This window comes from Artemia sp. Qi Xiang Cuo, chromosome 6 (assembly GCF_049724085.1).
Source record: "Artemia sp. Qi Xiang Cuo chromosome 6, ASM4972408v1, whole genome shotgun sequence".
Classification (NCBI taxonomy): domain Eukaryota; kingdom Metazoa; phylum Arthropoda; class Branchiopoda; order Anostraca; family Artemiidae; genus Artemia; species Artemia sp. Qi Xiang Cuo.
In genome coordinates this window covers 8,746,528-8,772,464 of record NC_142799.1, presented here as the reverse complement: position 1 = coordinate 8,772,464, position 25,937 = coordinate 8,746,528, and the positions used below count along the sequence as shown (strand labels likewise).

The following is a 25,937-nucleotide window of genomic DNA, read 5'->3' as shown; positions in this document are numbered from 1 at the left end:
GTGCTGTGACGTATTTTCGGAAGTCAATCACATAATTACTTTAGCAAATGTAAGAAAGGTAAATCAAAAGCCTCATCTTTTAAAGTCTGATCCTATTAAGGCCATATTTAACTTGCTAGTTATGGGTCAACCAAGAAGGCTGTTTGATATCCTATGCTATTAGCTTATCCTATTAAGGACATATTTAACTTCTTAGTTATGGGTCAACCAAGAAGGCTGTTTGATATCCTATGCTATTAGCTTATCCTATTAAGGCCATATTTATCACACAATCACATAATTACTTTAGCAAATGTAAGAAAGGTAAATCAAAAGCCTCATCTTTTAAAGTCTGATCCTATTAAGGCCATATTTAACTTGCTAGTTATGGGTCAACCAAGAAGGCTGTTTGATATCCTATGCTATTAGCTTATCCTATTAAGGCCATATTTAACTTCTTAGTTATGGATCAACCAAGAAGGCTGTTTGATATCCTATGCTATTAGCTTATCCTATTAAGGCCATATTTAACTTGTTAGTTATGGGTCAACCAAGAAGGCTGTTTGATATCCTATGCTATTAGCTTATCCTATTAAGGCCATATTTAACTTGTTAGTTATGGGTCAACCAAGAAGATGGTTTGATATGCTATGCCATTAGCTTATCCCATGCTTGCGTTGTAACAATAATTGTAAGTTATAGGTCACTCACCCAGAATCAAAACAACGCAAGAAGTTATTCACACGGTACGTTACTGACCTATACGTGCCACTTTTCGAGTCGTTGAGTCGTGACCATTTCCATAGTCAACAAAGTTGTACGAAAATAGGGGATACCCCCTTCCAAATTTATATGGAGAACCACTCATAGAAATTTAGAGCATATAAGCTCAAAAATAGGTTTTTCTACCCCCTCCCTCTCAGCTTATTTGCCTGTGCGGAAATTCTCTTGCATCTGTTTAAGGAAAATCTCCCATCCGTCCAACTTTTCAGCAGGTAAGAATGTGAACATAATCTTTCATTTTATGTTTAAGGAAAGTTGGGGGTAAACCCCTTCCCAGCATTAGTATAAAGGACTTTTCATGGCAAGTTGTGAAATTTGTGTCAAAATTGCACTTGCTGAGGATTCAGGAATCCCTTCCACCATAAAACAAACCTATGCAATACTGTACATACATAATACTGTACATAAATGAATGAAAAAACTTAAATATATAAGCTCAGACAAGTCACGCTTAAAACGAAATGTCAACAATAACCTTCCATTTTTAATAAACTGCATACATGTCTCGGGCGGTTCGGATACCGTGTGGCTGACAAATTCCATGCAAACAAAATCTAAGGCATTGTGGCCTGAAATTACGGCGCCGCAAAGAAGAGATATTCCTCAAAGATCGCCCTTGGGACCTGACTATCATAATATTAGTAAATTTGATATCCCATTGGACAATGGTGTCGATAAAGCTGGTATATTTGCTGACGATAATGGTCTGTGGGTTATTAGCAGTAGTATAGAAGAAGGACGAAAGACTATTCAAGAAACAAACAATTCAATGGGAATATGGGCAAGAGAAAACTGTGCTAATTCTCAACTGAGAACACCAAAGCAATGCTGAATCGTGTGCAAATAAAATTGGTAAATGAATTCAAGTGGCTTGGTGTGGCCTTTGACAAAAATCTTAATTTTAAATACCATGTAAAGACTCTGAGAACAGCCGATGACAAAAGGATGAACATTAAAAAGATGTTGTCTGGTGGTAATTTTGTCCAACACCACAATTCCCACGTATTTCCCTTGTCGATGCTGAAGAATTAGAAACATTTCATGGTAGAATTATATTTGAAATACATAAGACCCAGGATTGAATATGGCAGCCTGATCTACTGTGCAGGTAGTAAATCATTGCTTGAAGAATGAGAGGCAGTTTAATATAGTGCAATAAGAACAGCCTTTTCTACAAGAAAAACCACTCCAAGGTTATTCCTTCTATCAGAAAGTGGACTTGTAAATCTTGTGACATGTCAAAAACCTACAGAATTTGTTCAGACTCTAGAAGTGGCTTAGAGGCATTAAAAACCTTTGTAAATCAAGATTAGCTGCTGGAGAAATTATTTACTATCATGGTGAAATAAAAGGAGCACTGGAAAAAGGAATCGAAATCGCTGGACTGTGTCCCAGGACATGCAGATATAAAGGAAAACGAATTATCTGACAAAGCTGCAAAATGTGCAACAGAAGAAGATTTAAGTGTCTTGGATACCATTACACCAAACACCAAAGATTACACCAGATCGCACCAGATTTTTACACCTAAGATTCTAAATCAAATATCTGAAATAATAGAAAGATTAAGTGAAAAGACATTTGAAGAAAACCAAGCCTTTTCCATGAACAGATGTGCTGCGGAGAAGAAAGACAAAGGATTTCATAAGACAGTGTATGGTGAACTAAGTCGGAAGCAAGAATTCAGACTAAGATCAGGACATATAGCAACACAAGCATATAGAGATAGACTTTATAATGAAGATAAAAAATGTTCATATTGTGGTGAAGAAGAGACAGTGATGCCCAAGAACAGAGGAAAATATAAAACAAAGAAAGAGGTTTGTGAAACAAAGAAGAATAGTGGAACCAGACAATTTACTAATAAGTGAAAGATCCCCAATGGATTTAAGTGAAAGACTCAAATTAACATTCAAGTTTATTAAGCACATTATGAGTTTGGTCATATCATAAATTTGGTCATAAATATTGGTATAACTTGTTTGAATTTGAGTCTGTATCAAAAGAAAGCCTCTCAAGTCCTCAGAGAAGAGGGGAGGATTCCACTTCCCGTCCACTTAAATGAAAAGCAGGTATCTAGATTCTTCTTTTAAATTCTCATGGGGAATGTGTTTCTTAGGGCTGCTTCCAGGACTTTTGTTCGGGGGGGGGGGGAGGTTATTTTAGTTCGAGGGGTTTACAAAAAAAAACCTACAAACACATCAAATGTCTTTTTTCATCAAATTTTGTAACCCTTTTACGGGTCGAACAAAATTTCGTGGGGGGAGGGTTCAACCACGATATCCCCCTCCTGGTGTACGGCCTTGGTGTTTCTATAAACATTTCCACAAATTCTAACATGAAATTCATGAGAAAAGAACATGAAGAAGTTATTTTATCATGCAAAATAAAAACTAAGTATAATACTGCTAAAGATAAGGTTCACTTAAAGAAAAAAGGAAACTCCAACAAAGAGTACAGTCTTACGAAAAAAAAATACACTTAATTCTTACGAAGTTTTATTGAGTTCTAAACTTCGTGTTTTAGCGTTACTGCCTTTTTCCCTAAAACACTTGCTAAAATGAGAATTTCTAGAATTGTCCATGATTTTTCTTTGACACACCAGAACAAACAGTAATCCTGGTAACGGCCTGGTAACTGATAACCAGGGTTACCACCCTGGCCTGGAAGAATTTACTAAATCTGATAGAAAAAATTACTAAATCGCATCTGTTTTTACTAAATGCACAAAAAATTTTTTTGCGCGTGCGGCTACCGCCGCACGCGCACCATCAAGCATCGAGTTTTACTATAGGAGGATAATCAATAGTATTTCCACAATGTTTTTTCCGTTTTTTCTTCTTTTTTTTCTCTTTTTTTTTTCGTTTTCATAGTATGATTGAAAATTCCGGAAACCTATAAGTTCAAAAATCCTTTATTTTTATTATTTGGATGTACTACTGGATAGGCTTCATATTTCAGATGCGGTGTAACCAAGACGTCAAAGAATAGTCTGGAATCTTATATTCTGGAAATCCTGTTGGTGAAGTCTGGCTTTAAATTAATCAATGGTCTTCAGGTTATAAAGTTCAGATATATTGAAAAATTAAAAAACAATCAACGAAGAAAAACAGCTACAACTCATATTCACGAAGAAATTTAGGCGATGGAGTGCTTAGAATCTGAGGTGTGTTTGAAAGTGACGGCTTTTGAAATTTGTGCCCCACTTTCCGTTTTTGGGTTTGAAATCTAAACCCTTCAATTTTGCATTTTTAAAATGAAATTTGCCACTTTTAAAACACTAATTGAGCTGGTCTTTAAATAAGGGATAAGCTGATTTCTTGAGAGCCCGAGTCAAATCGCTGGGGGTCACCCAGTCATGTACTCCACTTGACGACCTGAGAACAAGTTGCTTCGTTTTCATCAGGAACGAAACATTCGTGACGTTTAGCCTATTCCGCTTTTTAGCGTTGACGACCGACAAAATCAAGAACTGTCTCTCTGCTCCAGCACTGAATGGGGCAAGCTGCAGAGAGTCAGAAAGAACTTGGGCAAGTATGGAAAAAGTTCGTTTCCAGCAGCGTCTTTAAAAAGGGACAAAGCTAACAAGTAAACGTAGCAGCTGTTATGAGAGTCTGAGAAAATTTTCTGAAAACAAATTAAGCCGGCATACCAGTCCTGATTTTAAATAGTTTGCCTTTCAAAGTGAGTATCAAGAAGAAGCCAAGAGAAAAGTAGAGATTTTTAAGCGCCAGGGTTGACGCGAAACCGTAAAAATGAGAGCAATAGTAGCCATAATATCTATTGCAATCGGGATCAGATTTTATAATGAAGGGACGCTAATTTTTCCCCTTGAATTCATGGAAAATAACAAAAGCTTTGTTTACCGCAAATCATGACTTTTTACTAGATTTCGGGAAATTTACTAGATCCTCGAAATTTACTAGATTTTTTTTTACTAGATCTAGTAAAATCCTACCGACGGTGGCAGCCCTGCTGATAACTGTTAACGGTAATATTAGGGTCGTCCTGGAGACGTTGAGACAAGACGTGGGTAAGCTAGACACAAATAGCGACAAAGACCACACTCCTTAACAGTAATAAATACAAAAAAAAAAAAAAAAAAACAAGAAGAAATAACTAAATCTTTTTTCCTTAAGACAGTGGAACCTTTACCCTAAATGAATATTTCATTTAGGGCAAAAACAAACAAAAAGATTTTAGTTTTAATGGTCGTATTTTCATGTGAGTTTCTTATACATTTTAATTAGGGTCGAAATTTTTATTGTATTTATAAGTGGGTAAGCATCGATAATCCATTTCCCGGAGAAAAAAGAAATACCTCAGCAATCTTCCAATTTGCCAATATGTACAAGTCAGGTCTACCACAGTGAAATATTCCAGTTGTTTGAGCAAAACATACGGCATGGTTTAGCAGTCGATGTTTCGTTACAATAGGGGTTAAACACTGGAAGTTTTGAGAGTCCGCTAAAAATAAAACATAGTTAGCTTTTATTATTCACGTGTATGTATACAAGCACCACGGAATGCGAATTTTAAACATTTCCAAGAGCCTATCTACTGTTTAAGAAATTTTTTAAGCTTTCTTAAGATTTTACATATTTGGAAACAAAACAGGAAAAGAAAGTGAATTTCACTAGAAAATATTTCGAAAGTTTAAAGCAATGAGACCAAGGTGTAACTTTGGAACAGACATAGAACAGGGTCATTTTTATCCTTTATGTGTATATACACAAGCACAATAGTAGGTGAGCTTTAGCAAAAACTGTTCCCGGAGGATACATGTAGGTAAAAAGTAAGGTAGGCGAAAAAAAAAACAACACTTTCCTGGAATGTCTTCAGAGATTTTTAGTATACTCAGCTCAAGACTCATATCTTCAGGGAGTTCACTGTACAGTTTTACTAGTTAATTTTGAGGATTCAAAGCAACAGACCTCCTCCTTAGTTCTTTAAATTTTTCATGTACAATAAGAAGGAGGAGGAAGATAATAAAACATCTTTTAGGGTTCCAAGCCTGTCTTCAGAGAGCCCTGAGGACCAGCTTTAAAATTGCAAATGAAAGCTTTCACAAGATACTATACATTCGAAAACTAAATGGAAAAAGAGGATGACTTTCTCTAATAAAAGTATTTTTGGAATTAAAAAGTTCTAAGCATTCAAACTACGGATCACTTTAGCTCTAGAGTTCAATATAGTTCAGCATTAGAACCTTTTTTTCTTTCTTTCATCAATAAATTGCAATTAAACAATATACATACGCATATAAAAATGAAAAACAACCCCTCTTCAACGGCAGCTTCTGGCCTACCCATAAACTTGCAAAAAAAGTTGTCCCAGGGGCGTGCCGGGAAAAAAATGGCTTCGATTCCCGTTATTGGTATGAACTTACCACACACACAGTACTGATAACGCAAATAAAATTGCAAATTTTTCCCATTGAGATGCTACTGCAATTACCGTAACCTATAAGGGGCATTTATCCCCAATTAAGGGGGCGACAGGAAGTAGGGCCGTTGAAGGACATTTGAAATAAGGAAATTTGAGGGCAGATATGAAAACCATCAGTGACGGAGCTTATTTTGGCAACACCTGAGACTATTCTATCTTCATCTCTAATTAATAATGTATTTTTGAATGTTCTCCATGATTCGTCGAGTGTTGTGTTAAATGATGTTACGGATCACTTTGGTTTGGCAATATTAGTTCCGGGTATATTGAAGAATATAAATATTAGCAGTGATGCTCGCCTTTAGCCTAGGAAATTATTAGTTGATTCGAATACTCTTTCAAGATTTAAGCTTAGGATAGAACAGTTAAATTTTGAATTTTCACGAAAAGAATTAGATTTGAATTTGAAGATTGAGCTTTGGTATGGTAAGATTAATGATACGTTGTTGGAATGTCGTGAAGTGTCAGGAATACAGAAGAGAAGGGTGTCTCCGAATAAACCTTAGATTACAAAGAGTTTGTTACAGTCATTTAATAGAAGACGTTTTTTTTAATATAAGTTGTCATCAAGGAGCAATGATCCTCATGATAAAAAAATGTATAGAGTTTATAATATAAGGTTAAATGCTGTACTCCGACAGGCTAAGGTAGAATATTATAAGGTTAAGTTTAAAAATACTGAGGGTAACCCAAGTAAGACATGGAAATTGAGTAAGTGACTAGCCCTGGTAGCGGCTTGATCCATCCAGATAATATAGCAATGAATATTAAAGTTGTAGATGAGATGTGTATTCACTTCGCTACTATTGGGTAGCGTGTGTCATCATCGGTGCCAGAACTTGATCAAGATGGAGATCTCCGTCAGTTCCTACCTGAAGATTGTGTGTCTACGTACCTCAAATCTGTAATTATAGATGAATTATTTAAGGTTATAAAAAATATGAAAAATGGTGCATCAGGAAGCGATTTTATTTCATTGGAGGTTTTGAAGTCGATTTTACCTGTTATATCTAGTCATTTTTTAAGACTGATAAATAATTGTTTAAAAGCTGGAATATTTCCTGATTGTCTAAAATGCGCGAATGTTATCCCGATATTTAAAGGAGGGGATAAGAATTGTTTTAGTGATTATAGACCGATTTGTTTACTGCCATTTATTGCCAGAGTGTTGGAAAAGTTGATTCATAGTAGGATGGTAAGTTTTTTCGAGAAAAGAGCATTTTTTAGTTCTAGTCAGTTTGGGTTAAGGAGTCATCATTCTACAGAGCATGCAGTTTTGTTTTTAACAACTTTTATTAATGATGCTTTAGACAAGGGTCTGAAGATAGCTTCGATATTTTTGGATATTATTAAAGCATTTGAATATGTGGATCATGATATACTGGTTCAAAAGTTATATAGTAGTGGTATACGTGACTATTTTTTGAAAGTGATAGTTAGTTTTCTTAGTGGAAGGACTCAGTGTGTCGTGATGGGTGGAGTCACATCTAAAATTGAATATATTTCGATTGGAGTACCCCAGGGTTCCATTTTGGGTCCTTTGTTGTTTTTGGGTTTATATTAATGACCTTTGTAGAGCTTCAAGCCATGTGTCTTGTTCTTTAGACCTTGATACTTATGGTACTAAAGGAATTCTACCACGTTTTGGTGATGACACTCATTTTACTGTAGCTGGTAGAACTGAAAATGAGTTGATGACTATATTGAAACAAGGTATTTCTTCGATTAAAAAGTGGATGCGAGTAAATAAATTGAAACTGAATTATAATAAGTCGAATTGTTTTATTTATGGTAGAATTACTGGTCATTATCCATGGATTAATAGGATTGAAGTAGGACACCATACTATTGTAAGATCTACTACTACTAGATACCTAGGTGTTATTATTGATGAAAGCCTTAGTTTTAAAGACCATATTGCATCTGTTAGCAGCAAATTGTCTCATAGTATTGGTATTATTCGTAAACTTAGGTATATTTTTCCGTGTGAAATTCTGAGAATGTTGTATTTTTCTATGGTTGACCCATATCTCATTTACTGTTGTACGGTTTGGTCGAAAACATTCGTAACTCACCTCCATCCGCTCCGTGTAACGTAGAATATGGTAATTAGAGTTTTGTATTGTAATAACAATAACTACTACTACTACTACTAATAACTCACCGCAGCACCAGGCCACCTGAGGCCAACACAGCTACGCACGCTCCTCCTCCACCCCAATCTATTCAAACCCTCCCTTTTTACACCCGCCCACGAAGTTCCCATTTCCTTTAAATCTTTCTTTATGACGTCCTTCCACCCCAGACGGGGACGACCTGCTTTGCGTTTATCCCTAGATGGTTGGCCGAAAAGAACAATCTTCGGTAACCTGTCATCCTTCATACGCACAACGTGCCCTAGCCACCTCAACCTTTCTTTCACTATAGCCCTAGAAAACGGTATTGAACCACATTTTTCGTACAGCCTATTGTTTGAAATACGGTCAGTCAACCAGGTACCCAGAACAATCCGTAAGCAATTTCTCTGGAAAACATCTAGCAAATGTTCATTTGCTTATGGGAGCGTCCATGCTTCAGAGCCATATTTGACCACTGTCATCACTGTAGCTTCTAACATTCTAATCTTGGTTTGCAGACTTATCTCCCTATTCTTCCAGACTTTTTTTTAACTGTGAAAAAAAAACACCCTGAGCCTTGGCTATTCTATTTTTAACATCTTCACTGCTCACACCATCTTTACTAATAATACTACCAAGGTAAATGAAGCTGCCCACCTGATCAATATTTTCATTACCCAAAGTCACCTTTTCATCTTCACTTATTCCTAGCATTAGTGACTTAGTCTTCCTAACATTAATTTTCAAACCTATTCTGGCACCCTGAACTCGCAAAACCTTTAAAACTTCATTCATTTTGTTCACACTTCCATCTAGGATGCTTAAATCATCAGCATAATCTAAGTCCAGGAGACTTTTTTCTCCCTATTTGATTCCGTGGTCTCCCATTGCCTTTCCTGTTCTACTTATTACAAAGTCAACCAAAATAATCCATATAAAGGGGGATAGAATTCAACCGTACTTAATTCTTGATTTGATACAAAACCAGCTTCTAGATTCATTGCCCACCTTAACTGCAGCAGTGTTATTCTCGTACATAGCACTTATCACTTTAATGTATTTGTCTGGTATACCATACAAGGACAAAACTACTAAAGCTCTTATATCAACAAAAAAAGTATGGTAAGTATGGTATGGTAATAAAGTTGACCTATATGTATCGGCGAGGCATATTCACCGCGAGTATGAAATTCTACCGTTTGCAGGAATATGCCTATTCTATAATGCTTTGTTTATATTTAAATATTTAGCTTCGGAGTTACCATCATGTTTTTCGGGAGTGTTTAGTCTTGCGTCTACTATTCACGATCATTTGACACGATCTTCTCAGTTGGTGCGAAGACCAGCTATGGTCAGGTCTAGGTGTTCAATTCGCCATGTTGTTCCGTTAGTTTGGGAGAGTTTGCCAGAGGATTTGAGGAATGTTGAGGGTTTGCAGGAATTTCGTAAATTGTTAAAGAACCATTGTTTTGATGTATATATTTTGGATGGATTATTCTGGGCCAGTTAAGTTAAGTTTTTAAAAGGGTTTAGTTGCAGCTGAATATGAAAATCAATGTTATGAATTTGATGGGTGCTGTTTGGAGGTTCGATGGTTTTCGGGTCCGGTAAGTTGAGCTCTAATTAATGATTTTTTTGATTTTTTTTGGGGGGGGGGTTATTGATTTATTAGGAGGGTTTTTTGCCGTTTAAGTTTGCTTCAGGTTATCGATGATGTATACTTTATTTTTAAATAAACCCAGAGTTACTGTTACTGTTATTGAGAATATTACACATGAAGCAATTAAAAAGATATTTTGACCATTTAATACTGCGAAATACGCTAAAACAATTCAATCTGTCATACAAACGGTAAACATTAAGCAGCATTAATGTAGAATGCTGGGCTCCAGGCCTTCTGATTCTGGGAATTTTACAGCTTCGTAGTTCCGCTATGACGTCGTATTAAGAGAAGTCGGAGCGACTGTGCTATTTCAGTCGGTACCAAGCCAAGAAAGGAAAAGGGTGAGAATTTGCAAAATCATTGCATATGTCAGAGATAAGAGGGGGGTTTCGGTCAAAATGACCGTTTAGTGTTGATGTGAGTTTTTTGGCAGACCTCGAATTTGTCGAAAACGTCAATTTGCATCTTTATTTAGAGAAAAAGATTGTGGACCTATTATAACTGATAATTAAAACCTTGCCACCCTGAATGCTCTACCCTACCTTTGAAAAGGAACCCCGACCAATAGGGGACCACTATAGAGCTATTTTACCAAAGAGCTCTGCTGACTCCTAGCAGGCATCAAGAGAAATGTAACCATAGATAAAAGGCTTACCACTGTTCTTTTCTCAGATAAACATGTCAATGAATGAATGAATGAATAGTACTTTATTATCAAGTAAACTCTCACAACATAAAAAAACTGCCAAATTTGTTGCCTTCAGTCAGCTAGCCTACATTGTATACAAAACGAACACCATAAATACAGAAGTGCAATATTAAAACATAGCCTACAGCGATGAACAAACTGATCAACCGTAAAACCAAAATGCCACACCGGGCAAGCATACTCAAGCTGTGGACAGATAAAAGATATATAAAGGCAGAGAATGTGTGCTTTTGAGCATGAAAATTTAGCAAATAGCTTAAGGAGAGACAGAGATGCACTAGCCTGTTTAACAATAGAGCAAATGTGGGCCTCCCATTTCAAATCGCTAGTGAGTGTGACCCCTAAGAGTTTAGTTTTTGTTGTAATTATTTCATTAGATATTGGGGTTGTTAAGGATGGCTTTGATTTAAGAAAGCTAAAGGTCATAATATGAAATTTATGGGAATTCACTTTCATTTTTGACTGGGCTGCTTCACATGCACCGTCTTCGAGAACTTACATTGCACTGTTCGTAACATTGCTTCTGTAGCTTTAAAACAATAAGATCCCATGTAAGAACCTCTATTAACTAGCTGATTCAATACTAAGAATGTTGATCATTCCCAAATATAGCAAGTAACCCAAAAGCGTACCCTGCGGAACTCTGAAAGAAATGGGGAATAAGAATAAACATTTTTGTACTTAAAAACTTCGAAGGGGTCTTCGAGACCCCTTCAACCTGACAGTGGTGGGGATTTTCAGCAAAAACAAAAGAGAAATACCCAAAGACCTTCTGGCAACGACAAGAAGGGCAGCTGCAAATGTCCTGTTTCGGCAAAGAAAATATCTTGATATCCTACACTCCAAATAAACGGAAATTGGTCCTGCTTCTCTCGACGATGATCCAAGGACCGTCTATTGCTGAGTCTGGAAAACCTGAAATCACTGAAACGTACAACAAGACGAAGTGCAGTGTGTACACATTTGACAAAATGTGCAGCATTCTCAGCTGTTCACAAAAGACCCAAAGGTGGCCCGTTTGGATCATGTACCGCAAGCTGAAACAATCTCCATATACTCTTTCATTATCTACTGCAAGAACACTAATCACTTAGGTGAAAAGCCAGTGTAACGTGCTTGACGAATCTATACCATGATCCCCCAACTCAAGCACCTTTAGAATGACTTCGTTTGCCACACCAAATCTGTGAACTTTTCTGTGAAGTAATTCACGTGACTCCCGTTCCAAACGAAGGTTCCACTCGACTTCCTAGATGAGTGAACTGTACACTGTTCACGATCGCAAAACGTCGACCACTTGCGAGGCTTGCAGGCGCCCTGTTTACTAAGACCACATTGTAAATTTCTGTGTAGAACAGACGAATTAATTTGTTTGCCACTGTTTTTCACTAATATAGACAAATGCTTGAAGAAAAATTTGAATACCTATCCCTAATGGTTACGAAGATATAGGTTTTGATAGACATACCTGGTCTAATTGACCGACCCTAGTATTCACATAAATCGATAAGCAGTCTAGTATTCTAGGGTTAAATAGTCAATTTTTGACTATTTTTCCAGGAACACAACTTTTGCAAAATAAATATTAATATTAAATTTTTGCTTAATTGGCAGAAATAATTCCTACTCTTAAAATAACCCAAGTTTTAATATTGATACATGACAACTAATTATAATCTTTAAGCAATTGTTTAGACGATAAAATTTGGCTTTGTTGTTTCTGTGTCTCCTTAAAAATATTCTTATTGAAGCTGCATTTTTTTCCAAAAAAGGTGTCCACTTATCACATATTCAACACTTGCATTGTAAAAGAAGACCTCAGATACCTCTTCCCAGAGTCCTCGTTACCGTGAGTTCGTACCTCTTATTCTGCTGTCTAATATTCTAATAAGGGTAGTTTCAGAATATTTCTTCGTAGGCTTATTTTACCAGTAAAGTGCCATATTCTTGGCAACTCAATACTTATAGCGAAAGTAAATTCAAATATCTCATCTGTTTTTCTACGTTTTCATCTCGAAAAATATTTTACCAAAATTTGTTTAAAACAGTGGGCCAAAAATTAAAGTAAAGATAATTTTTTTTTAGCCTCATTGATGTTTCAGTACTTCCTAGTTTAGTTAGTAGATAACCTTTTTTTTAAATATTACTTCTCGACTAGTTCGCTAAAATAGCCAAATATTATCCAGGAGAGAAAGAAAAATTCTAAAAATAAATAGAGCCTAAAAAAGCACAAATGAAGGTAAGGGTAGACTTGGACATAAAAAAAAATGCAAAACAGTACAATTAAGAAAGAATAAGGCATCTTACGGCTACACACGAGGCTGGACTAAGAAAACTAATGAAAAGGAATTCTTCAAACTCGCAATAATAACTAAAATACGCAGTTTGAAGTAGCAAATTTGTTATTTTTCTATATTTATCAAGCATAAAATTCAAAACACATAGGTAAATTTATCAATCCTAATTTTTATTATAAATTCGTTTAGATTCTTTTCTGCGAACTGATCAATCTGGATCATTTTTAAAAGTTATCTGGATAGATGAGAAGTGTAAGAAGATTTACCCTAGATATACTTAGCGCTCTCAGCCAAAGCAGAGAATTAGGAGATTGGTTCCTGCAGTGTGCGGACCATTGGTGGGTTCCACACCCTTTTTCTCAAAGACCACTCTCAAAATGTAGCTAGTTCCAGGGGAAACCCCGCTACATTTCTACCATAATCCTAAGACTCGACAAAAAATGCAATAATTAGATTTAACAATGAAAAATTGCATTGCGAGCGAGATCCGACCACGAAGTTTTCGAAAAAAAAAGTGAGAAATGATTTTTAATTAATGAATTATTTGTGCTCTGAGTGGATGTCAAAAACATGAAGTTGGCCAATCAAAAAAGTGACTTCATCCAGCTTTACTTTTTTGACATCTACTCGCAGCACAAGAAACCAATGCATTCTATTTTAACTTATTTAAAAAACTCCCCATTTAGAACGGTAGAAATAAAAATGGTATATTTTCTTGTGTTGAATTTATTCGAATATATAATAATTATACTATTAATTATTATTATTATCCATTTTACATTGTAATATGATAACGATAGTAAATATTATCTGTCTACACTGATAAGTGAAGTCAAGTCAAAATATTAGCTCGTCCTTGTCTAAACCAGATAAATGGTCAGGGACCCCACTTTAAGATTGTGGACCCCCATTTTTTTGTCATACCATCGTAGACCTCCGTCGAGTTTCCCGTGGACTTCTGGGGGTCCCCTGGAATACTTTGGGAATCAGTGGTCAATATGGAAAAAAATTCATTTGCATACACCAGCCTTACGTCTTCTCACTTAAGGTAAATCATCCCATGCTTTTCATGTTTCCGGGTAATTTCCAAAATGATTGAAAATGTCATAGAAAAGAATTTAAACGAATTTGGAGTGAAAATGTGGCTTGAAAAAAGACCCTTACGGACTCCTGGTTTGGCAATACAATAGCCAGATCATATCTAGAAAGCAAAAAAAGTTCTAAGAACAATAGAGCCTCAAAAGGAGCACAAATGAAGGACAAACCAAAGAAGAATAGATGTGAATAAAAAAGGAAAATCAAAACCGTATAAATTGAGAAAGAATAAGGCACCTTCACTTACGGCTGTACCACGGAACATTCGGAAGATGCTGATAAAAGTTTTCAGTTATTTCGTTTTCTAAATGAATACTTGTCGGTAAATAATAATTTTCGAAGTTGCAATCAAAAGACACTGTATACTGCTCTTTCAGCGCCTAAAATAGAAAATTGTTTGTAAATGGGCTTCACAGAACACAGCTGATACATTGGCGCTATAGCCTGATGAAATCTCTGATGAGTTCTAATCGAAAATATTTTGTCACTTATGTTTCAACGGACAATTCTTATGCATAGTTGCTACATATTTTTTTGTCCGAAGTTCGCACTTATTAATCACAATTTCAGCTGTCCTATATCTAATATGTTGATTTTCGGCTGTTTTTTCAGGTGCTGGATATTAATGTAAATATGCCCCCTTATTCAACGATATTTGTGCCGTAGAGTCAAAAAAGGAGGCAGCTCTATCTCTTTTGGATTTTTCTTTTAACCTGACTATCGACTTATTGACTTCCGATTGACTATTTTACGATTAGCTCAAATTTTTCTTTCTTTCATTCTCTTTTATTTCTCTTTTTACTAATAATTAATTTGTCAATTAATGAATAAAGAAAGTTGTATCTTCCTTAGTTCAAAAACTAATTTTCTTATCGTCCGACAACTTTCTAGTCCCACCACTAAGAAAGGGGCAAAGGAAAGCCCCGAATTCTTTAGTAACGAGAGCAATACTAAAGTTTAGCATCACATGCGATGCTGGTTTTCTACCTCAGTCCCAAACACATAAACAGAAATCGAAAGCTCAATATAATCACCAACACAAACGGCTTGTAAAGGTAGATGACAGCACTTTCGACCGTGAGAAAATCCTCCTTTTTGGATCTCTAAAATGTTCCTATTTGTTATTCTAAGAGAATATTTCGGCAATGGAGCCAGGGAGCACTTGTAAACCTGAAGCACTTTTGGGCTTTGAATCTAACTTCAATTTTAAAGTACCTGTTGCTTGCTTGATCGTTCGTAGCTTTACACTCGAAAGTAGAATCATGACTTGACAAAACGAAAGCTTGACAGAACAACTTAAAATAATAATCTTTGAGACAGGCTATAAAACTCCCTCAACTCACCCACTGTTTAACTGGCACAAGAAAAAGCGAAAACTATCCTTTTTCGCCCGAGGCAAGAATTATACACTGTTTTCCAAACTAGAATATCCTATTCATTAATATGGCCAATGGTCCAAACTTCCCGTAAGAACTTCAAAGGTTAAACGCTTAATACTTTCTCTTAATAGACTGAAATGGGATCCAGAAAAAAAAAAATGAAAGAAGAAAAGAACCGGATGAAACCAAAATGTTGCTCCTAGAGCACAATTACTTGCAAACACCAAATTAAGAAATTTCAGAAAATATCTACTACAAAGTCTGTTTTGGCTGTCTTCTGCCATAGACTAGTAGAAAAAAGATTCTCCAAAATCGTTGGTGACCCACGGTGTATCGACAATCGTCGACGTTCCAGTTGCCTGGAATTTCTTTACATGGACAGGTAGCACACCTCTCCTAAGCTTGTGACGACAGGGATTAAACCCCAAGCTCCGTGTTGCAAACCAGAGATCAATCTAATGTGAATGTAAAAAGAAAAAGGTAAAAGATATAGCACTAGACCCTTAAAGTCAAAACCGGCGGTGCTGATCTCCCTCTCAAGGCCCTTCAGCCAGGATGTGCAATGGGATGGGGGCCAGCCATTCTGTGCTTTTTCACACCCTTCTTGCTGACCTTCCCCAGATTACTCCAGGTACCCATTTAGAGTTGGGTCGACTCTAACTGAGCTTACAGAGTCACGCCACTGACCCCCGTCTCAAACCAAATAACTAGATATACTAGGATTCAAACCCTCACCCTTCGGACAAAGAATTCCAAATCAGCGCACCAACCACTCAGCTAAATGCGATTGTCATAAGAGTCAAAACCTAGTCCGTACGTAACAATCCAATGTTGAGTTACGGATCAAGCTCCCTTTATCTCGAAACGATGATTCAAATAGTGAAGTCGGAGGTGTTCTACCTGCTAAACGTCCTCAGATAAAACCTGGTGTATAGAGAGTAAAAACAGATTTCACCAATTTTGTACACCTAAACCTAATACATTTGAATTACAAAACTTTGTGCCTGCGTCAGCAGAAAAAGGAATGACAAAGACTGGAAGAAAACGTAGTGTGGTAAAGCTTTCTAATTTAGTTAATTATTCATTTAGTAAAAATATATAAGACGCAAATATGAAGTTTTAAAATGCCACTTTTTATTAAGATAAGGAACATATCCTGCCAAGTTCTGTATAACGGGAAATTGAGAAATTACCACTTCCTAGCGATTACGTGGGAAGGTGTGGCTGATAAAAATGTATAAAAGATACATTTTATCGGAAGGGGTGATCTGATACTAACTTTATGCCGGACTGACCTCTGGTCCGTTGTTTTTAGAAATACCTTGGAATTTTGTCTTATCATTGTAAGTGTCTAAGTATCTTATTATATATTATTGTAGTTTCTGAGACTTCTGGTCTACTTGGGACAGCCAGTCCCCGTAGAAAGTATATATCTGATTATTATTATTATATGTTAAATGAATAAAAGTATTGTATTTTAGACAACCTCTCTACAATCTACCTTTAGCCCCTCGAACATACCCAGCTGGTACGCCTCATTAGTTTGGTCATAGCCTAAGGCACGCTACCAAAGTTAAATTACCTTAGGGCCAGAGTTTATCTCTCCTATAAAGGGAGAATAAAGGCATCTACGACTACAACCCCCAAATACCATAAAATACACCTCACAACAACATCACCCAAATACCAGAAATACACATCACAACAACTGGTGGTCACTGGAAAAACTGGGTCGAGAGGGCTAGATAAAAATAGTAGATTGAAATAAAATGGCTTTACCAGAGAAAAAAATCACTTCCCTATCAACGGTATTTGAAATCGAAAACAACAGAGTCTAATGTGCATTAATTTCTGTCAAAGTTGAGTCTGTCGAAAAATTACAAATTGTTATCAATGTAAATAAGGTGACTGAGGATTACGTTAAAAAACTCTGCCCGTCACCCAGATCAAAGAAACACGTTCTAGAGCCTTATGAAGGGCTCAAGGAAAAAGAGCCCAAGGACATCAGTACTCTAATTTAATCTTTTAAAACAAGATTCATAGAGACAAGCATCTTTGAGAGGCTAAGAACAGAGGTAGTCACATTCAATACCTCAACTAGTATCAGGGAATATGAAGACACAATTTGTATATCCGTATGCTTACAATTAGAGAAAGGCGGAACTGACGAGACAGTACAGAGAGTACAACTACATACTTTTACCCAAGGGTTACCAAAAAAGTTATTAAACCTAATATTATCACGGAAACCTGAAAATTTAGAGCAGGCTATAATACTAGTCGAAACAGAGGTAAAAATTGACGAGGCTATGAAAAAGTTTGACCAAATATCAATAAATAACACAGGAGCCCAGGGAAATATAAAATATAAAAAAGGACGGAAAAGGGTGAGTTTTGAGGAACCAAATCATGAACCAAAAAGGCGTGACGGCGGCCGAGGGTTGCCGTCTAGGGAAATAGCTGACAGATTCCACGACCTTGAGAGATTAGAAGCTAATAACTATAGAAAATATGGGCACCCTCCCCCACCAAAGACAGATAGTTGGGGAACCAACAATGAAAGATCAAAAACATTTAGAAGTAACCAGAAAACAAACAAACAATTTAAGAGAAAATTTTATTGCTATTATTGTAGCAAACCAAACCACTATGCAACAGATTGCTGGCATAGAATACGCAAAGAAGGCCAGATGTACAAGACAAACCACCAGTTCAGAACGAAGGGGGGGCAGACCTTTAGGAAGGCAGGGAATAAATAATACTTGGCAATCTTCTAATAATATTCCTGAATTTAGACATAGGAGGCTAACGGTTAACAACACTCAGGGTCAAAATAGCAATACTAAAGAAAACTGGGATAACCCCAGAAATTATTGCCCAAAAAGTGGGAATTTAAACGGAGATACCAGCCTGTAAGGGTCGACAGAACTATTTCCTTAAAAAGACCCCTATATAGTCTAGAATGTTGTGATACAAATGCAAATAATAATAGTCTACCGATTCTGCGTTGTTTTAAAATTGAGTGTTTTCAAAATTTACCATGCTTACTAGATACAGGTGCATCTAAATCATTAATTCGAGAGGAAGTTTTCAAGAGGTTTCCTCCTAGTGTGAAAAATCACGTAAGCAGATGCCAGAATACCCTGACATCAGTAACAGGGCACAGGCTGAAAATCTTGGGAGAATGTGCATTGAAATTTAGCACAGGGGATAAAGAAATAAAAGTAACAGTAATAATATGCAAGGAGCTACCATTTCCTTGTATTTTAGGAGTAGATGCCATCAGAAATTTTGGGATCGTATGGGAACCCATATCTGATACAATAACCATAAACCAGACAAATGAAAGTAACAGGCAAATTTGCGTAACAACAGATAACGAAAGTGACGATTCGAATTGTCCCCCATAGAAGGTGGAACGACAGCTCAAGTGCTAGCGACATTAAATGCAAAAGAAGGAAAGGTTAAAACAATGGATGCCATGATAGGAGGGTACACCATAAAAGAATACCCGATGGTTTTCGTGGAAAATCAAGTTATAAAAATTGAAAATGCTATAACATACTTAAAACTATCAAATCTAAGTAATAATAAAATAAAACTGAACCAGGTAGAACGTGGATCAGTAGAAAAGATTTCAAATTCGGAAATAAAATCTCTAAACAGTCCAGAATTAGGCATAGATTTCACTAGCCACGAACATTTATCCTCATTAAAACCGCAACTACAAGAAAAGTATGGAATGTCGAAAACTGATTTTTTTGCAACAATTTGATTTAAAACATTTACCGGAAAACGTAAAAACTAGGGTGGATAATATTCTTTGGGTTTTTAAATGGACTTTTGCAAGACACAAAGCGGATTACGGATTAACTAACTTAATCATGCACAAGATATCAACATATCTTGCCCTCCAATAAAAAAATCACCGTATAAAACACCTTATCATTTAAAACCATGGCTAGAAAGCCAAATAAAAGAAATGGAAGATCAAGGGATAATTAAAGAAAGTGTTTTCCACTAGTAATAGTCAGGAAAAAAGATAACACCTGGAGATTATGTATAGATTTTAGAGCACTAAATGCCGTCACGGTTAAGGACGTGATGAAGTTACCAAGAATTGATATGATTTTAGATTCGTTAGGAGGTTTAAAATATTACACTAGTTTTGACTCAATAGCAGGATATTGGCAAATCGCTTTAGATGCAGAGATAAAGCATAAGGCTACAGTAATCTTAGACGATGGAAGAACGTTCACATTTGAACGTATGCCTTTTGGCTTATCATTTAGTCCAAATTGTTTTTGAATTTGGTGTTTTTCAAACTAATGAATTTGGTGTTAAAAGATAACGAACCAGGAAGAAAAAAAGATACCTTGGCTTACTTAGATGATGTAATTCTGTTTAATGAAAACCTGGAAGACCACTTGGTCGGACTTAATAAAGTACAGGAAAAGTTTGAAAAAGCAGGCATAAAATTCAAACCAGAATAGTTAAAAATAGTGGTACCAAAACCAGTATATCTTGGACACCTGATAAACCAAGGTACTATTTCACCAAATCCAGAAAAATTTACAGTAATAGAAAATTTACAGCCTCCTAAAGATAAAAAAAGCTGCAGATCAGTTTTTGGTTTGTTAAGCTATTTCAGACGATATATTAAAAATTACGCAACCATAGCACAACCTTTGACAAACCTTTTGAAAAAAATCTCGTACATTTGGATGTCCAGCGGACGCAAAAAAAGCGCTAAATGAAATAAAATGACAATTATTACTGGCACTAATACTAAAACTACCAGATTTGTCACAATAATTCTGTTTGCTAACTGATGCTTAGGGTTGAGTTATAGAATCCATATTATTAATCATAAATTCCGAAGGAGTAGAATCAATAGTTCAATATGCCAGCAGGTCACTGTCGGAGGCAGAAAGAAAATATTCGACAGTTGAAAGGGAGTGTTTGGCAGTTGTCGTTCTTACAGAATATTTTCGACAATTCTTACTTGGAAAAACATTCATTTTACGCATAGACTAAAAATCCTTAGTATGGCTAGATACGATGCAAAATACTTCAGCCCGGCTGACACGGTGGATACTACGTCTACAAGCATATTGATATATCCCAATATATATTAAGGGCCGTACAAACATTTTACCAGACTATTTGTCACGAAATCCAGATACGGAAGGAAATTTGGTAATAACCATCCAGAACGAACTGGAAGGGCTAGAAATACTGTCTAATGAAAATATTTCGAATCATCAAGATAAAGATGATTTTTGTTTAGCAATGAAATCCTTTTTATCAAAAGGAACGGAACTGCCAGAGCACTTTCAACATTTTTTAAAGGACTTAGATAATTTTGATCTGGACGAAAGTAAAAATCTTCTGGTAAGATATCATAGACCATCGCAAGAATATAGACAAAATGACTTTAAAATTATTCCAGTAATTCCAAAATCTCTGGAAGGAGAAATTTTACAGATGGCACATGCAACAATTGGCTGTCACATGGGAGAAGCAAAACTATGGGGAGGTTGTAAGGAAATTTTTATTTTCCAAAAATGTACTCAAAAGTAAAAGCTTTCATACAAAGCTGCCAAGAGTGTGCCAAACAAAAGTCGCCACCAAAGACCCCTAGAGCCAAATTAGGTGTCCACCCCTCTCCTTCTGGGGTAGGAGAACTTATGTCAATAGACGTTCGGGGAACCGGAGGATGTTAACCAGTTTCCACAAAAGGAAAAAGCCTCTTATTAACCGTTGTTGATTCTTTTAACTCATATATATAGGCTTTTCCTATTAAAGATGAAAAGAGAAACACCACCGCGAAGACTTTCGTCAATCGACTATTGTTAGAACACATACTTTTCCCTAAAGACTTACTTAGCGACAATGGGCTATGTTTTAGAGCCAAAGTATTAGTCAAAACTACAGAATATCTGGATGTTAAACAATGGTTTACCTCGTTTTATATGACAGAAGCTAATGGAAAGGTTGAACGTAAGCACTGGGAATTAGCTTATGTACTGGGAATACGTGCAAGAGAGGAATATGAAAATTGGGATGAACATTTACCATTTGTAGTCTTTGCAATAAATACGGCTTTTTCACGTTCCTTAAAAGAAACGCCATTTTTTGCAACATATAAGAGATCCCAGAATTTGTTTGGATGAAATACTAAATGATATAATATATTACAACCTAGACCAATATAAGCAAGAGATGGTGCTGCGAATGAAAAAAGCTATGGAACAAGTTAAAGATAATCTGGAAGATGCGAAAACAGAACAAAAAGAAAAATATGACCGAACAAGCAAAAATAAAACAGATTACTGTTTAGGAGACTTGGTTTATGTGTACAAGACTAACCTGGAAGGAAAAAAAGAGTTAAAACCAAAATGGGATGGGCTCTACAGGATTTTAAAAATTCTACCAAATAACTTAACATATGTTCTAAAGCATCAGTATAAGGAAAAGGAAGAAATAGTACACCGTAATAGAATGAAAAAAGGATATTTTTCAAAACCGTGGAAAACAGAACGTATTCCTTCAGACGAAGAAATAGAGCAAACTGTTTCACCGGTATATATCAGAAGACCATATGAATTTTATGACCTTTTTAATGACCACAAAAGTTGGGAGGAGTGGAAGGAGTATTTAGCCCAGTCTTGGCTACAAACTCTACACAACAAACAAGAGAAAAAGGGAAATATTCGATGCTCATCGGATACTAGCGATGAAGAAAATCAAACACAACATAAGGGTTTAAAATGTGATAAACCAAGGGTAAAATCCACAGAGGAAGAAAAATTGGAAGGAACCAATGAATTATCTGATCTTTATACACTAGACTTACCTACAGTCTTAACACAAAAATGGCTTTTGGAACAAACGCCATCTACCAGACGCGAGCTAACAGAAGGTGACACCGATAAGTCTTCTACAGAAATCGATATAACTAAACTTGGGCCATCGTCAAGAAATTCCTCTTTTAAAGAAAAATTATTGAGAACAGTAAAGAAACCAGAGGGGCAGCAACAAGTTCCTTTGTCAGCAGCACAAGTAGCTAAAACACTTATAAAAAGGCCAAACATCAGGAGAAACAAAGATTAAAGGTATTTGACGAGGCAACAATACCGCGCTCAAATTCAGAGCCTTGTAAATCACACTATATAGACCACGAAAAAACTTGCAAATATTAAGAAGAAGAAAAGCAAAAATTTGGGGTTCAAAACTCGGACCAGGAAACGGAGAAAGGCAGAACAAGCGTAGCCCCCAGCAGATTAATATTTGAATAAAACGATTGTAACAGAAAAAAATAATAAATAAAAATAAAACGATTAATAAGCCTCTAAAGAAATATCTATATTTTCTTTTTAATCGGTATATAAATTACATCAAGTTTTCCTTCAAATATATATCCCCAGTAAAAATTATTACCGTCACGTTCTGACGCTAAATTATTAGTTCCAATCTGAAGTGACATCATATTTTCCTGCAAAAAAAATTTGTTTCCGATACGAGATAAAACTTCGCGAACGGTGTAATGACAAGACTTGTCATAACGAATTAGGCTACGTTCCATAAAAGAAATTGAGTAAGGCCACGTAACTTATAAATAGGTTTTGTGAAACTTATTAAATTATACATATTTAGAATCAGCATTAAAAGGCGATTCTTTTGATATGTATATTGGAAAAAATTGGGGGTTGTGAAAAAAAACGAAGGAGGCTTGACTACGGAAATAGAGTCACTGGAAGCTAGCAAATTCTGAGTTGAGCTCAATCACTGCTGGTCTCTCGTTGTTAAGTACATTCAATGCATCTACTGACCTTTAACTCTCTGAGATAGCACTTTCAGTCAAATTTGAAAAAAAAAGTGTTTTTGAAATTTTTTTAAATAATTATAATAGGAAAAACAGCAAGAGTTTACATTATGTGGCCACTATATGTACAAGCTAGCTGTAATCTTATTAAAATTAGTTATAGTCTAATATAATATTCTTTTATTAGTTACAAATGGTAAAAAGAAAAAAAAATTTTTAAAGAAGCGCTCTAAAGATTTAAGCGAAACTTAGAATAAGCTTAGAAGGAAAAAAATGGGTGCTAAGTAAAAAGAACCGTAAGCAATATAAAAATATGTTATAACCTAAAAACTTACCAAGAGGAGTAAGCCAACGACAAAATCCATTAAAAATAAGCCAAAAAAAAATTAACCCGATCGTCACAAGCAAACCACAGTTCATAGTTCAAGATAATAATTTTAACTCTAGCGATGTTTTGGATCTGAGAAAACGAACTGGCACAGGAGAATCCTAGTTTAAACAATTGGTTTTCACCTGTGCCAACCCAAACACCAAATCCCAAGCCGTCGAACCCTAACAGAAACTAAACGTATCCACTTTTTCTTTGAAAATAAAATATAACATTACACAACAAAAGAACTTGCAGTAATGAACAGAAATTCATTCATACAACGTTCCCAGATTTAAGCTTATCAATAAACCACAGATAGTGGAAATCGCATTCAAAGCTATGTAGCCTTGCCAAGGGAATTATTGTCTCTCTTTCTTTGGCAAATAAAATATAATTAAAGATAGGATAAAATTAGCAATCAGGATATCGTAAAAACTTACATTTTTATGAAGAAATGAGAACTAGCAAACGCGGGGCAAAACTTAATTAAAAGTGTTCTAAAAATCAAAATATAGCACTTTTCTAACACGAACACTTTCGGATGAAGAAATTTAAATAATTTCAAAAAAATACCGAGTGGAACAATAGACACCCCCCATCCCTTAAAAACAAAAAGATAATTGAAATTGACCATAGAAGATAAATTAACATAAAAACTAGTAAAAGTTATTGAATAAAACATGAAAATTTTACTTATAAAATTAGAAAATACCTATATTACTGGAAAAAAAACATAATAAAAAATTGAAAAAAACACTAAGGATTAAATAAAGTAAAGAAAAAAAAGGAAGAAGGGTTCAAGTTGAAAATACAGCCAGACGAAATTAAAAGGAAAATAAACTGAATGAAGTCAGCTAAACTCTGTTATACGCACTTATTGAACTTGCCGAACTAAACTAGTATGAAAATTGTACTAAATAAGTACAAATAAGTAGCATTAATACTACGGAGCCTCCATTACATTGGTTAACGTGGGCCAAGATTAATAGAAATATTGGAGAAATGCTCGAAGTAGTCAAGAAAAGAAATTTGGCTCTCTTATGTGGAAGTCATTTTCAGAAAAATTACTAACATGGCATGAAAAATAAAAAAAAAGGCACATAATATCCATAAGGACTTAATTTGAAGTTGAAACCTAAGACAAGACCACTAAAAGTGGGGAAGTTAAAGTGAAAATAGTCATTGTCCCTTGTATGTCAAAAATTGAATTACTGTGTGCCATGGAGGCCAGGTATTTTCTGCAGAAGGGCCACTTTTTCTGAAAAAGAATAGCCCAAGAGAAAATTGTGGCGACAAATCAAAAAGTTTGGCAATACTATAAATTATTAATTATTGTGTGTGCAGGTTCATAATAGTCCTTTTAGCGGTAGCCCATGACAAGAGGACCTGGAAACGTTATAAGGAGCTACCAGAAGGCAGTCCTGGTAAGCAAACCTTCAGAGTACAGGCAAGAGTCATTTGATAATGACATAAGAGGTATAAGGTGAACAGCAAAAATTTTTTAGCTTATCAGATCTAAGCTGTAAGGGAGCCTTATACCAAAAGGGCATTAAAGCTGAAAAAAAAGAGAGATTACAGACCAAAACGTTATAAAACTGTCTCAAGTACCAAAAATTCGAAAAGAATTGGAAAGCTCAAAAGTCTGAAAAGTTTGAGCAAAGTCATGTTATATGAACTACTGCCAAGCCCTTATATAGAGGCTAATCACAGTTATCGGTTATAGTTCATAAATCTATTTGTTGGAGTTGCTTTTGTTTTGTAAATATTTTAATTAAAATTAGGACTTATCATATAAAAGTCTTGATGGACTTATTTAAAAGCTGTACAAAGAAAAAATATTGCAGTCATTAAATAAATTATTAGGGTACATAATTATTATTTGTTTTTAACAATTAAGTATCAGTATAACTTCGGTTAATATATTATATATATATATATATATATATATATATATATATATATATATATATATATATATATATATATATATATATATATATATTATATATATATATATATAATCCTAAACTATCCATGTAAATATAGTGTATTAAATGTTGAGTATTTGTGTTTTTTTATTTTTATATCATTCAAGAAGTATTCTGAATTAATACTTCATAAGCAATTAACAAAACAATAATTGGAATTAATTCCAATGCTAATCTATACCGTGTATTATTTTTTTAATGCTTTAAGTTTTAAACATTAGTTAAATATCCTATATAGTTTTGCGAATTAAAAAAAAAATACTTATGTAAGCTATTACAAA

The 25,937-nt window shown here is 35.3% G+C and overlaps 1 protein-coding gene and 1 pseudogene across 3 annotated transcripts in view; both read right to left on the bottom strand.

Annotated features, from left to right (window-relative positions):
- mtTFB2 (mitochondrial transcription factor B2) overlaps positions 1-25,937 on the bottom strand; it is an 82,089-nt gene that overhangs the window by 17,900 nt on the left and 38,252 nt on the right. For all 3 annotated transcript variants that reach the window (XM_089090472.1, XM_089090473.1, XM_089090474.1), the window contains exons 4-5: positions 14,339-14,471; positions 5,084-5,229 (exon numbers count right to left, since the gene is read on the bottom strand). In XM_089090472.1, coding sequence (XP_088946598.1) covers positions 5,084-5,229; positions 14,339-14,471 — 279 coding nt within the window. The remainder of the gene's footprint in view (positions 1-5,083; positions 5,230-14,338; positions 14,472-25,937) is intronic.
- Positions 10,751-13,619, bottom strand: LOC148950836 (uncharacterized; annotated as a pseudogene).